Here is a 15652-nt window from a genome sequence, read left to right as displayed (position 1 = left end):
ATCGATACGCACTGTGCATCCACTTATATAGCTGCAGTGCTTGCCTGTGGCGTAATGAGTGCCACGTCACAGTAGGACGTTGATTACGGTTACGTTAGCGTTGCGCGTTACGTCACCGCGTGACGTCACCGCGGAGGGGAGGGAGGGAGCGCTTCGTTACCGCCACGCACCTGTGGCCTGAGTCGCCACGTTGCTGCTGGGTAGGGAGGGGGTCTCCGTTCCGCAATATGTCACAATATATATATATATATATATATATGTAAATAGAATGAATAAGAAACTTCAGAGACCTATGGCTCTGTTGGCTATTACAGGCCACACCAATAGTGAATCCGTTCATCTGAAGCCTTACATTTAAACATAGTCCTTGGAATCAATACGCTATTGTGCTTCCCTTTGTTGCTGCTAACATTGTGTAACTTGTACTAATTGGAATAATTAGGTCCTTTGTCACACTGTAGAATGTAGAAACGTAAGGGATCCCTTCGCCAGGATGGAACGAGCCTTCTGTTCTGCCATTAGCGTTAGCTTCCTCGCCCTCCACGCCTAGAGGGGCTGCAACTTACAGAACATCCAGCCAGAGCTAAGAGAGTAGCAAGCGACCGGTACAACCGGGTACAACGACTAGCATGCTGCATCTAGCACATACAAGCCGATCAGGCGGGAGAACAAGGAGCGTAAAGTGACCTTTTATGCTAGTGGAATGGGACTAAGTCCCTTGTACTGCGGCCACTTCTGGCCTATTGTACCAGCCCCAGATGATAGGTGAGGGTGATTGTGGAGCAATTGGTGGAATGAAGATTGGCAGGGGAAATCGAAGTACTAGGAGAAACCCTGCCCAAGCGTCACTTTGTCCACCACAAATCCCACCTGACCAGACCTGGGATCGAACCCGGGCCGCCGCGGTGGGTAGCTCAGATGGTAAGTTGCCGGCTTCCAAACTCGGCGGTTTGATCCAAGGCAAGTTCATGCATGATTTGTGATGGCCAGAGTTTTACTATGGCAGGTTTCCTCCATGTACTTCGACTTGCTCTGCCACTTCTTCTTCTACCAACAGCTCTGTACGTCTCTATCATCTGGGTTTACACAGAATGCCCAGTAATGGCCGATGTACCAAGTGGACTCAGCCCCTACTCCACCTTATGATTAAAAAATAGGGTTAAAGCTCTAGTGTTGAGATTGATTCTGGCTTGGCATTGCATCAATTCTTGTCTGAGATAGTTCCAAGCGCAGTATTTTTCAACCGCCGGGTCCTGGCATCAATTATACCGGGTCCTCGTCTTCTAGAAAAGAAAATTACCGGGCCGGAGTCTGAAAAAGGTTGAGAACCACTGCCCTAGAGCAGCTTTAATTTATGACGCTGCCAGTATCTCATATATATAGTATAGTGACATGACGCCCGAAAGTCGGAACAGTGAATTCAGAATAGACGATTATTGCTAGACTCGGTAAACACAGTCCCGCGGCAACGAATACGCAAGCAACAATCGAATAACTTCCGTTGCTATGCAACACGCCTTCTCAACAACAGAAATGTTGTTTTCTGAGTGGTCGGTGCAAAGTCATTATAAAGAAGTTCAGATGAGTCAAGTAGAGTCGAATTTCGAGACGCCAGCCTGCCTGGAATGAACTTGGGAGCAGAGGAATTGAAATGAGTTGACAGCTGCAGAATTATGGCAAAAAAAGAAATTAGGCTATGAAACAAAAACTTCATATGTGATTTGAAGTTTCAGTGGGACTGTTATAAATCTGTTGCCAGGATACGACTAGTGAAGACTGGGAACCTTAGTGCGTGTGTAACGGCGAACTGTAAATTGTGTAGATCAACGATAGCGCTGTATTGTCTGTAGGTCCGGGCTGTGTATAAGGTGTCAATAAATCCAACCATCCAATTCAAAACTCGTCTATAAGTCACTCACATCCCCTACACTTGACTATATATACTATGTATAATGTGTCGAATATTAGTGTGAAAGTTTTATGATGAATTGGAAATGGTTTAGAAAAAAGCGCCTGTGTCCTAATCGAGGTTAAACACCAAAATTTGTTTGGAGAGACCGAAGAAAACCATGAGATATCTCAGTTAGTATAGCCAATGTGTCGAGTAAGACTCGAAACGAACATCTCTCACGCATGAGCATAAAGCTTTGTCGCGACAACTCTCTCAGCAATCCTCAGCTGTGAACTCTTTAATAGATAGGGAGTTGCAGGCTTATCTAATGAGTAAGCACAAAAGGAACGTACCCTCAGTTAAGGATTCCTAGACTCATTTCATTATGAAAGTTAAATACGACCAGAAGAACAATTATCTGTCGGATGTCCTAGGGCAGGCTGAACTTCCCTTAAAAGCTCATAAATACGTGTATTCGTCATGTGGTTCATTTCGTCAGCAACATATATTCGGAATGATCGGTTATAAGCTATTTTTCTTCTCCCGCAGTATTTTCACATTTGGATTTCGATTGTTTATACATGGGTATTGAAAAAATTTCTTTAATTTGTGGTATTATAGTTTTTTTTTCCTTAGCACTACAGCCCCGGTGGGCCTAGGCCTACCTCCATGAACTTCTCCGTTCACTTCGGTTCTTCTAGATCTTATACATTCGGTAGGACTCCTTGGGCGGGTGATCAGCTCATCGCAAGGCCTCTACCTGTACACAAACACAGAAACTAAACGTCCATGCCCTGAGTGGGATTCGAACCCATGATCCTGGCTTCCGAGCGAGCGAAGGCAGTACATGCCTTAGACCGCTCGGCTACCGTGACCGGCGGTATTCTAGTTTTAGTACTATAGAATTCAACTTAAAATTTTTTTATTTATATGATTGAGTTCAAGTGACGTGAAATAAGTTTTCATGTGTGATGTGCAGACGCATCGCTGTGGGTGTGTTCAATTGAATCATGTGCTCTTATACTGAAAAGAATAGCTACCCGAACGGACCGCGTGACTGCCCATTCCTCTGAACTCCACTTGTTAGCCTGGAAACACAGGAAAGAACATATGAAATGCAACAAACACATTAATACGGCTGTTTTTCTATATATTTCTGTTGTAGTCGCAATAATGTAGACAGTGAAGTGCCTAAAATTTCATTTCGGGGTTTGTACCTAAAAATCAATAGACGGCATGTATAAATTCACAATATAGCTGTATTACTGGGATACATGTCTGTACTTTCCATAGTCATTTTTTTACTTTGAAACTAATTTTCTTGAATTTATAGATATAAGTAGAAGAGTCGACGCTTGATTTTCTTCTACCTTGACAGGTTACGTTCCTTGGTCTGTGCTCAATTGGAATTAATTCTGAAATATGAATCCTGTATACAGTTGGCAGGACTCCTCAGACGAGGAATCAGCCCGTCGCAAGGTCCCTGCTTATACAGGACAACACAAACACAGAAAAGACTCTGAAATACTATCAATCTTCGAGTGAGAACCCACGATCCGTGTTTGAGGAGGCGAAGATATGCCTCAGACCGCACGGCCACTGTGTCCGGCGTACATTATCGTCCCTAACCAAATATTCAGTTTGATTTTGAATCTTGTACAATGACAATATAGGCAGTTTTGCCGACGTTTCGGAAGTACGTGCTATATCTGCCTTCAGGATCGATTAGGATAGGGTGAGTGTCCGCGCGCGCACGTGTTGCTGTATGTGAGTGTGCATATACGGGTATATGTACATGTATATTGATCCATATACTCAAGGCCGCTTTTGATAACACTTGTCTGTCCACTCTTCTCAATGGTCAAGATCTAGCACAAGTCTCCACCCCTTCGCCTTGATCTGTTCGACCAGTACCAATACATATATGAACATTCACTCGCCATACTCATTTCAAACCTGAAGATAGAGGAAGTATGTACTTCCGAAACGTCAGCAACACACATCCACATGGTGGAAAACGGAAGAACAGAACCGACATCAACAATTAACCACCGTGAAAACCTAAAATCAGTAATGGAATAAAGCATACTTTCGTGCTGATGTTACATTATTTTGAAGTTTAGGAACACTGGCCTTTGTTCCCTGCTATTCCTCGAGATCTAAGCGTGGAAGGGCTTCTGTGAAGGAAGCTTTTACGCGTTTCTATGGTGTGTGACGTCGGGGCTGCTTATTGAAGTTTATTCAGAAATGGATGGGCACATCGTGACGTTCCGTTCACTCCCAACAGAAGTAAATATTTACAAATTCTACTTTGTATTGATTTTATGATTTTATACAAATTCTACATTTCAGATAAAAATATTTTTAGGGCTACCAGTCCTTGTGATGCAGGTATTGATAATCCCTTATCAAAACATTATTTTCTTTGTAGGATCTGGAGTTTTCACAGCTGTTGTTGTGAAAAATTCTATCTTCTGGAATATAACGCCTTGTAGTCCGTTGAACGTCAGCCAAAGTTACGCAAGAACATGTCGCCTCCAACTTGAAGAGTAAGCAAAGCAAGGAACAGGCGTGAAGCAAGTAGCAAAGGGAGCTCTTCTTGCTACTTGCTAGGCCTATTCTTCGACCCTGAAGATGGAGGCGACATTTTCCTCCCGAAAGCCTGTTGACTTTCAGAGGACTACACGGCATTATATCAGAGAACAGAACTCTTAATAATTTCGTAGTTTCTTCCATGCACTTAGGTGCATGTGTACTTTTAAAAAAGCCATTAGTGTTTAGATCAACAAAAACTCATCTTTCTTTCATGATAAATACTTACTTACTTACTCATTCACCTGATCCCTTCTAGAGGAGCCTCCATTTCGGCAGCTACTCAAGAATTTCCCAGAATTTAATGGAATTCGAAGGTTCATTACCGTGTTCACAAGAGCCCTCCACTGGTCCCTATCCTGAGCCAGATCTATCCAATCCATACCATCCCATCCTGTCTCTCTAAGATCCATTCTAATATTGTCCACCCACCTACGCCTTGGTCTTCCCTGTGGTTTCTTTCCTTCGGGCTTTCCCACCAATATCCTATACGCATTCCTCGTCCCCCAATTCGTGCTACATGACCTGTCCACCTCATCCTCCTTGACTTGATCATTCTGATTATACTTGGAGAAGAGTGCAAGTTATGAAGCTCCTCATGACAAATAACGTAAGAAATCATTCCGAAGCGTAAAATTATAGTATCGGACTATTTATTTAAAACAGGGTTTTCATTTTTTTCACTGGTAAAACTTATATTATCGTCTGCACTGTGAAGTATTAATCAAACTAAAAACTGCTGCGGGAATATCGAAAAATAGTAACCTATTTGAAGCACTTTCAGATGTAGAATTCGGTGTCATTTGTCTGAGTCATATGTTACTATATCTAACCCTTGAAAGCTAAATTGTTACTACGTGTACCACGTCTAACACCCTCGAACCCACCACCTTGTCTGAAATTTTTCTTCTGCGCATTCAGTGTTACTCTTGGCCTTGTTCGAAGTTACGTGACACTTGCTTTAACATAATAAAACTCTGCATTCCACCCACAGAGTGCATTTATGTGTTTCGTTTGGTTCTCAAAATAAACAGAGTTTCTTTTCCCTAACAGCATTAACCGGCTGATTTTTGTAACAGAGGTGTTATGTGCTTCCTCTCGGGTACGCATTGATTTTTATACAGTACTTTTAAGAAAGTCAGATTTCTAAGGATGACTCTTTCCGTGTATATGCGATATAATTTCGAATGTTATTATAATTGTGAATAATACGATGGTATATTTATGGTCACAAGCGGTTGTGGTGTTTGAAAATATAATTTTCTGGGAGAGACTGAGAAAAACCACGGAAATTAATCAACAAAAGATACAATCTCCGGCCGAGATTCGAATAACAGACCATACCAACATTAGGCAGCAGCGATAACCGCTCTATCGGGATGTATTTGGATCATTTATTACATTTTATTAAATTTAACGTAAATAAACAGTGCATAAATGGTCGCTTTAAGATATCATATCCTCTTCTATATTTTGTAATGCACAATTATTTAATTATTATTGTAATTATTTATTACATTAATCCGGTCTAGAAAACCGAGATTAACGGCCGTGGGGATCCGTTGTGCTGACCACGTGACACTCTCTATCCCAAAAATTGACACTAACTTCGCCAACAAGCGACGGTCGTTCGGTCGGTATAGTTCGCTTGCGGAGTACAGGCCAAAGAGTATTTATTATATCGTAATATTTTGTACATCATGGATCCTGGGAAAGTATAAAATTCAGACACTGTACAGAATATCCCAAAGTATTAGGAAAAGAATGAAATTTGAGAGTTCGACTATCTCGCATATATTTTGCCTATTTATTCTTACCCTATACAATAAATAAATATACTATAGATGGCCTAGACCAGTTTAGCGGAAAAAACAAGACTGAACCACATATATGCCATATGCATACTATCATACTAAAAAACTCCGCAGAGCAGAGTCTTTCTTGAGAAGGCAATGGTCGCTCAGGTAGTCAAGAATTTCCCCTCCTTTAATTACACCAGAAGATTCATTACAGCTCCCATAAGTGCCCACAACCGATCCCGATTCTGAGCCTAAAGAACTCGGTCCACAATCTCACATCCTATTTCATTATATCCATTTTAATATTATCTTCCAATCTACCTATAGTTCTCTCAAACGATCTCTTTTGTTCGGGTTTCCTGACAAAAACGCTGTATGTATTTATAATCTCCCGCATGTATTCTACATACCCATTCTACTAACCCATCTTAATTGTATCGCCATTTAAATAACATTGGTGAAGAGCACAAATTATAAATCTTCTGTACTGAAGAAGGAAGCGATATGTTTCTCCGAAAGGTAGCTTTATTTTCTCTTGTTATGCCCCCCCCCCAGATTTAGATATTCCCCGCAGCATCCTGTTCTCAAACGCCGCATTTTAAGGGGCGAAGTTTCACATCCATACAAAACGACAGGTAAAATTACAGTTATAATTTTTAAGTTTTTAGACAGCAGACGGAAAGAAGAGATATTCTGATGTGAATTGTAGCAAGCACTCCCCGAATGTAATTTGATTTAATTTTATCGCTGCAAAATATCTGAACTGTTATTACCCATAAAGATAAATGTGGTGATACAACAGAAAATTAAAAATTATATGAGATTATTAAAATAGCAGATAAATTTTAACATTTTATAAAGTCCAAATGGAAGTGGAACATCAATACTGAATTAAAACAGTTATTGTTCGATGGTTAGTTACGTTATGTCAGCTTAGCTTAAGTTTGATAAGCTTCATTTGGTTTAGCTAGCCTTAGGTTAGCTTAGGTTCCAGTCTGATATTTCCTATACATGCGCAGTCGTGATCTGCGCATATCACTACTGCCATCTACATTTATAAGCAAAACTGGTCGCTCATCTGTACCAATCACAATACACTTATCACATCATATTTTTCTAAACCAATCACAGAGCTTCTAACAAACCGATTTGATTTTAATTTCCGTTGGTGGATAAATTGTGCGTAGTTATCTGCGGTTATGGTCGCATGTTATGTGTTAATTCGTGTGTATGGGCTTTGATTTGTTATCGTTGTGTAACGGGGGTCTACTTTTACGCACGAAATTACATTTGCATGTTAGACATGTTATTTGTGTATATGAATGTTATGCCTGCTACACTGGATGCAGCTGGAAATATATATCAAGCGAGAAATTCTTGTTATGATGACACTGACTTGAACACCGGAAATCGCGAATCAAGTTTGAATGTTCATACGTGAAGGTTTACACAGAATATAAGAAAAACGACCCCCATATTGGAAGAACCACACGCAAGTTTTAATTATGACACATAAGATGAATACTTTTAACAAGTTTTAGTGTGTGTAAATTTATTACAGTTGACAAATATGCACTTTTTAAATACTTTTAAAATAATTTTATAAAGGCAAGCAATGAAATAGATTAGCGTAATTAGGGCACCTGATGATGGCACTATGTTGCCGAAACATGTCGTGAAGTAACAGGTGAAACTGAGTGCACTACAAGACGGCAACACTATACATATCATGGAACATACGTGAAGGATTTCAAATAATTTTCTAAAACTATTGCGAAAAATTGCAGGCGTTTCTCTAAACGTTTGGGACAATGATCGTTTCCTTCTTTCAGTACTTGATTGGACATGGTCCACTGTCTAAAGAAGCGGATCATAACCGTTTTCCCCCGCGTCTCACATGACGAATGCCGTTCACCCTGTGCCACACCGTCCCATGGGTGTACCCATGTTTAGACCAAGCCCCCAGAAATATCTGCGGTGAAGGAAAGCAAACAGCACCTCCGCACACTTTCCTTTTGGCTTGGTATTTATAAAAGCCGGGACAGCTCAGTCGGGAGTGACGCTACGGACTGGACGATAGAGGGGCCGCAGTTCGAGTCCCGGTGAGGAGAAAAATTTTTACTTCCTTATCTCGTCCAGACCGGGTCTGGGGTCCACCCAACCCTCCCACACAATTTTCCGAATTACTGAACTCCAAATTAGTGAAGTTTCACTGTAAATATGATTTAGACATCTCTGAAACGTTACTGTCACATGTCAAATGTCACTTACATCACACAGTTTGTCGTTAAGAGGGCGAGTATGAGACCAACATGCATTATCTCGCTTTCAAGACTTGATCCTCTTATGAACTGAAAAAGAGTCTTCATACAGGAATTAAGTGAAGAAGAGGGGTAAAATATCCAAGCCATAATTATGATTGCAGGGTGCTCATTTTTAAGAGAAATCTAAAATGAATCAAGGAAGGTGTCCTGAAATGTTAATTTTAGAGTTGCATTTGAAGAAACTTCGATTCACTTTTCTTTTCCGCACATGTAAGGTCTGTCGCGATTTGTTAACATGCTTAGCAGAAGCTCTGAACGTCGAAATAATCCATTCAATTCCATGGAAACACGTTTTATATTCTCCTGAAGATCCGACAAGTGTTCAACAAAAAAAATTTTTCTAGAATTGGACTTTTTGCTTTACTTTCAACTTAGTTGCAACATTTATTTAAAACAGTAAAATTTACAGGTTGTCTTTCTCTATAACTGATATCCATAATAATGTTTCATACTTGCTCGTACTAAATTTTCTTTTCAGCCATTCATTCAAGAGTTTAAGGAATGGAGCTTATTAAAAATATCAGCGAGATAAGCGCCAACTGACACACAAAACAATATCTCAATTTTTTCTGAATACACCATTTTTCTTCTTTCAACATATAAGGATAGTCATCTTGTAGTTGTAAAACTTGGTTCAGTGCTTTTCATATTGAAATCCAATGTATTTCAATGAGCAACTATATTTTATGTTATTCGTCCATTTTCCTAGTATAGGTTTACAATCAGTCTGAATTCTAATGAACCATTTTTATGTTGTTCATATTTATTGTTACTTTAATAACCTCGGCAACTCATTCCCATCTGTGCTTTTCACCATGGGAGATTCTCGATGTAGAAGCAATGTGTAGTAACAAAAGAAGGATTTTCTTTTTGTTCGAAGCTTAGGAAACCTTTTACATGTCCCATCACAGCTGTGACGCCATCAGAGTAAATTGAAATACAATTATTCCTAAGCAGATCTTCTTGAAACTAAATATTCACTTTAGCGAACATATCAGCACCAGTTGTTCTTGTTTCCAACAGTCGACAAAATACAAATTGCTCCATTACATCAGACCTTTCAACGAATCTCAGAAGAGAGACATGTCCGTATTTTCATTTAATTGGAAATCAAACTTTCTATTTGTTTGCAACTTTCCGAGAAAAGTCAATGTTATGCCCCCTTCGTGTGTAGTTCTCAAACAAACACCTGTGAAAAGATTTGACAACACCGTCCACTGTGACTTAGCACATATTTGTTTATATAGTGCCCTTACATGTTTCGGTCAGTTGTGGTTATCTTCAGAAGGTAATAACAACATGCTAAAGAACTGGTATTACATAGATCGTAATACATATGCTTAAAGTTTTGTTTAACATTCTTTAATTGTTAAAGTTAAAAAGTGTTTGATTTAATAATATATAATTAATGTCCTTAATATTTAAAATCTGAAACCGCTGTGGTTTGTTTCTTCGTGCCTCTTTTGCCAAAACGGGAGGCTGGGGCGTTATTTACCGCCCTCTGAGGCTCAGGCAGGGTTATTTTCCCATTTTTGTGTATGTTTCGTTAAGGATCTGCAATTATATTACGGGTATTTTTATACAAAAGCATATGTACTTACTTAATATTTCTTCCACTCCAATTTTTATTCGAGTTGTACCTTACGTGTTCCTACTTGTGTTGTTGTCAAGTTGTTGCTCCTTTCGTTGCGTATTGAGGCACTTATATGTGGTGCGTTGTGTGAGGTATTTATATCCCTGTTCCCTAAACACATTTTAGTGGGAAAGACGAAATGCAACAGCATGGGATGCACTGGCATGTGAACTGGTGCAGTGCGGGAGTTCAGTTAATGAACAACTGCCTGAAGATGGACTTGTAAGGCGGAAAAATATTGCACTTAAATGTGATTTTATTGACATTTTAAAATAAAGGAGAGACTGTGAACGGTTTGTGTTGCATTAGATATGGAAATGTGTGAACGAGTGATACATCAATGCAGCAAGATGCTGAACTCTAATACAAGTATTGTTAGCGGTATGAAACTGTTGCTCACTACGGGCTGAGGCTGCGGTCATGCGCAATTCCCGGCCCTCTACCTGTAACCACACCTCTTGCTCTCCCACTCAAGAAAGCGTAGAGGACTACAAGTGACTGTGAGCGACATTGTTGTGGGGATAAACTTAAATCCGCTCTAGCAAACTTCGGTAATCCAATCATTATTTGTAACAAATTACTTCCCTAAACACCTCACGAATTTACCGCGGCACATCAGTGCTTCACAAGAGCGCGTTTAAGAATCGCTGGTATAAACTATGTGTTATATACAAGACATTATAGATGTTCGCTTTAATTCAAGCATTCAGTTGCCTATTTGTCATACAGACAGGTTTTATTATTATTTCAAATTGTAAGATTAGTGTCGAAGGCTTAACTTAATATTCAAAACGTCGCATTTTCTATCTCAGATATCAACAATCCTAAAATAAGGAATATAGAAATCTTTCAGAAAAACACACAGAGTCACGTAAAGGACGGAAGGGCACCAGTACAACAGATTTCCAAGTGTCATGTACAACAAACATACCTCAGATATGGATATGTCCCGCATAACATTAGTAAAGTAGCCGTAGGACTGTAATTAATTTCACAGGAATGTCATTAGTCTCATGTCGGGAACTGCTTGCTGGCGTCTTGTCATACCCCTGCAGTATATACTCACGTTGTTGCGTGAATTGACGTCAAGCGGTTCTCTCAAGACGCGTCTGACGGCGTCAGTGTCGTTCTTGATGACTGCTTCGTGTAACTGCAGTTCTTTCTTGAACGCTGAAAAAAGAATTGGTACACACTCAGTTCTGTAGAGTTTCACAGATGGCACCACCGACCTCCAAAATTCTTGACACCTAATTTGTCTCCATGAATATCGAGCTGCTTGTTAGCACTGGATTTTATGTTTCGGGTTCATGTTAATACAATTCGGAGGATACGGGCCCTCACTAACTACGAATTTACAAATTATAAGTTAAGTAACTAACTAACTGACCAAGCAACCAACCAACCAACCAACCAACCAACTTCACAGAGCTTGAGAAACCGACAGTTTTGAAGCTATAAGTACTTAAGAACTTCCTAACATTATATGGAAACTGAATTTTCATTACCATGCTTACAAGAACCCTCCACTAGACCCTATCCTAAGCTGTTTCCTCAGGGGTAAAGCGGCCGGGGCGTGAAGCTGACCACTCACTTCCAAATAGTGCCGAGGTCAAGAAAATGTGACATTCACTCCCCCATACGCCTTCAAAGAGTACTGTTTAATTAGTTAAGCACAGAGACAAATTTACCTTGATGTTTATTAATACAGCACAATTATACACTCGCTAGAATTTAGATTACACTTTCAAACTATTCTCAGGTTAATTTGCTTAAGTTCCTACTGCTATTCGAATGTCACTGTCTCTGAAGGCCTAAATGATTAAAATTGACGATACTTTAGAATTTATGACGGACGCCACTGGTATTCACTTATTTGGCGGAAACTTGTTACCGAGTCACTTGGTCGAACAGATCCTCCCAGAGGAAAGCCCATCTTGAATAAACAGCATCCAGAGATGGGACGCCCCCTTTCGGATCCAGATTGGCAATATTTAAAGTTAAGTGTGCCCACAATTTAACGTCTTCTAATCAACTACTACTGCTGATCGAAATTGAGCTCTAAAACTCAAACGGAAATTTTTGAAAATATAAAAAAGTATAATGAGCATACCGTTACTTCCTGAGATGCCTTCTTAAAGTCTCTGACTTCTCCTACCTGTCACGTTTCCAAAGCGATACCGCTGTGCTACTCGTACAGTCACATAATTCCAAGTAATTGGTAAGGCATCATGTCTTGCAAGTGAATGCAAGACTGGGGTCATGTACCTTCTTAGTTGGATAACATAACAAACTTTCTATCTTCGTCTATAATGAACTAATAATATGGCTACTATCCTATGTACTATCTATCCACGGCTCTACAGTCCTTTGTTGGGTCTCGGCCACTTTTCAGGTTCTTAATCCTATACACACTCGTTAGGACTCCTTGGACAGGGGATCAGCCCGGCGCAAGGCCGCTACCTACAAACAGAACAACACAAACACAGAATAACCGCACACACATATACATTCCTTGAGTGGGATTCGAAGCCACGATCCCAGCGTTCGAGCGAGCGAAAACAGTTCATGCCTTAGACCGCACGAACCCTGTGATCGACACTGCTACTATCCTACACCAATTCTTAATTACAGTAATGAAAATCTTATAATTATTTCTACTCCAGCTGAACTTTTATAGTTCCTCCACTGAGTTACTGATACTGTAGTTAAATAACCTGCGTACACGTCAATACACAAAGGCAAAATGAATATTAACAATTACTTGTGGTAGCTTACCTTTGTTAAATGTCTGTTACATCATACTGCGACATATGTATTCATTGCTAGGCAACGACTAGGTAAACATATTCCCACAGAAGCAAAAGCACCAATATAACCTCCATTACTAGGCAGTGGATAGGTGAACATATCTCCTCAACAATAAAGACCTTGTTTTCTGCGTGGTCCTTGCAAAATGGTTATAAATAGTGTTGGGCAGCACAGAGCAGTACAGAAGAGTAGTCGAGTGGAGTTTCGAGACGCCAGTCTGCCGGGAAATGAGCTTGGGATCAGAGGAATTGAATTGAGTTGGCAGTTGCAGAATACTGGAAAGAAAGGAATTCAGCGGTGTAAAGAAGACTTCATGTGTGATTGGAAGTGACAATGAGACTATTATAAATCCGTTGTCAGGACACGACTAGTGAAGACAGAATCGTAGTGCGTGTGCAATGGTGAACTCTAAAGTGTGTAGATCCGCGATAGTGATGTTTTGCTTGTAGCCCTTGTTGTGTGAATAAGGTGTCAATAAATTCAATCATCCAATCCAAAAATCCCGTCTGTAGTCAACCCTACACGTCACAATGTTATTCTGAGGATTAAGTCCTATAAAATTTTCCAGTAAAATAGAGAACGTAAATCAACAGTCGGCATATCTTGCTTATATTACCTTTTATTTTGAACGGAGAGAGTCAATTTTATTGAAATTGTTCCCTTGTACTGCCAGTATAGATCCCATACGAAATGTTTATAAATAAAATTGACGTGTACTGTAAAAACTCGGATATAAACCTAATTCTTTTGTTAGAACAAATCATTCCTATTTCTTGTGAACAAATTTTCTACCATATAACAGTCCTGGCCGTGTTTACTCTGCTAATGAACTTCTTTGGCAGCGTATATGGTACAGACTGTGTAAATAATTGCGACATGAAAAGAGAAGACGAAAGGTTTTCGAGAGCAATGACGAAAGCAAACGCTGCAACTTTATACATATAAAATTCTCTGGCGAGAATCCAGTATTCGCAGCGAAGAGAATCAATACTGGGCCACAGGATATCTGTAGCCACTAAAAAGACTTTCATCTGTACCGAGCTTCGAATTCTTTGCAGTTTAACAACCCCAATCGGAATATCTATTTCCACACGTTCTTCGCTCTCAATATATACATTGCATAATGACGACATCATGTTGACCTCTGTGTGTTAGCAGGATTTCTAACCGCTTAATGTGTTTTGAGTACGTTATGGAGAATCAAAATATAGAACTTGCCTACCCAACTGAATTTTGATTCATGTAGATCCATTATAGCCCCCTGCTTAAAGTAAAGCACAAACCGAGATTTGGAAGTACCATAGAGTTTGAGAAATGGGTGCATATACAACTTGGCTTCCGAATATTGGGAACACTTTCAGCTTAGCTTTCTAAAATTGCATATATCGGCAGTAGATATATCAGTACTTAGTTTTCGAAAAAAAAATCATGTACATGAGCAGCTTAGTTTTCGAAAAATGGTTACATGGGCACGTACGAGTAAACAGACCTGCTTTAAAAAATTGGGTACAAGAGTAATGAGGAATGGGTAATCAAATAGTTCCCCCCCCCTTCTTGCTTTCACTTTGGAGCACAAGGCTGATTTCTCAGTTTCGTGATTATTTTACTGACAGTATGACTCCTTGGACGAATGACCATCTCGTCGCGAGGCCTCTACCTAAACACAGGACAACATAAAGACAGAACAAACGCATACACACACCAAACAGCCATGCTTTGTGTGGGATTCGAACGGACGATCCCGGCTTCCGAGCGAGCGGAGACAGTATATGTCTTAGACCGCTCGACTACCGTGATCGGATCACCAAACAGTTTAGCCTTACAAAAATTTGTATATAAACAGGTTTTCCTTCGAAGTATCACTGCTTTCCTGAATAGCTTTTGAAAAGTGGGTACATAGGGGGACAGCTCGATTAATGCTGTAGCAACAAAAGGCGGACAATCGAATGTAAGGTAAAAAGATAAAGTTGTCCCGGTACATAATTAAGCACTACACCATGAAGACATATGGGGACTGGAGGTATAGCTCCTCCATTCTTGACCTCGGCACCGGGTGGAAGTTAGTGGTCAGATTCACGCCTCGGCCGCTTAACCCCCAAGCCCAATTGGATAGGCTACTGGGTGGGTTTCAGAGCCGGTTTGGTAATGCAGAAAAATCTGGTTTCCCTAACGGGAAATGAATCCTGGCAGTGCAGCCTGTAGCCAGTCGCTATACCGACTGAGCTATCCCGGCTTCGACAATGAAACACTGTTTAGTAAAATTTCATATTTGAAAACAGGGAAGTGAAATATCTTATTGGAGACCAGCGTCCCGTCCCAAAAATGTAAGCAAAACCCAAATGTTTAACGAAATTTGTGCCTAGTACTCATTGATTTGCGATTAATAATCACTCCTCAAAATGTTCGAGATATAACCGCTTTATGTTTCATAATATTTGGATTAATGAGTGCTTATGGAAGGGATTCGAGCGCGCCAAAGCTCAAGCGGTTTATTTTTTTTATTCCTAGTGGGGTGGGACTAAGTCCCTTGTACTGCGGCCACTTCTGGCCTATTGTACCAGCCCCAGATGATAGGTGAGGGTGATTGGTGGAATGAAGATTGGCA

General features: G+C 40.2%; 1 protein-coding gene across 4 annotated transcripts in view; it reads right to left on the bottom strand.

Moving 5' to 3' along the window:
• LOC111870156 (ankyrin repeat and death domain-containing protein 1A) overlaps positions 1-15652 on the bottom strand; it is a 209563-nt gene that overhangs the window by 67536 nt on the left and 126375 nt on the right. For 3 of the 4 annotated variants that reach the window (XM_023862210.2, XM_023862209.2, XM_023862212.2), the window contains exons 3-4: positions 11306-11409; positions 2932-2979 (exon numbers count right to left, since the gene is read on the bottom strand). In XM_023862210.2, the coding sequence (XP_023717978.1) occupies positions 2932-2979; positions 11306-11409 (152 nt within the window). The remainder of the gene's footprint in view (positions 1-2931; positions 2980-11305; positions 11410-15652) is intronic. The other variant, XM_023862211.2, reaches the window with a different exon arrangement.

The sequence above is a fragment of the Cryptotermes secundus genome, unplaced genomic scaffold (genome assembly GCF_002891405.2).
Source record: "Cryptotermes secundus unplaced genomic scaffold, Csec_1.0 scaffold634, whole genome shotgun sequence".
Lineage (NCBI taxonomy): Eukaryota > Metazoa > Arthropoda > Insecta > Blattodea > Kalotermitidae > Cryptotermes > Cryptotermes secundus.
This window is presented reverse-complemented; position numbering and strand designations above follow the sequence as displayed.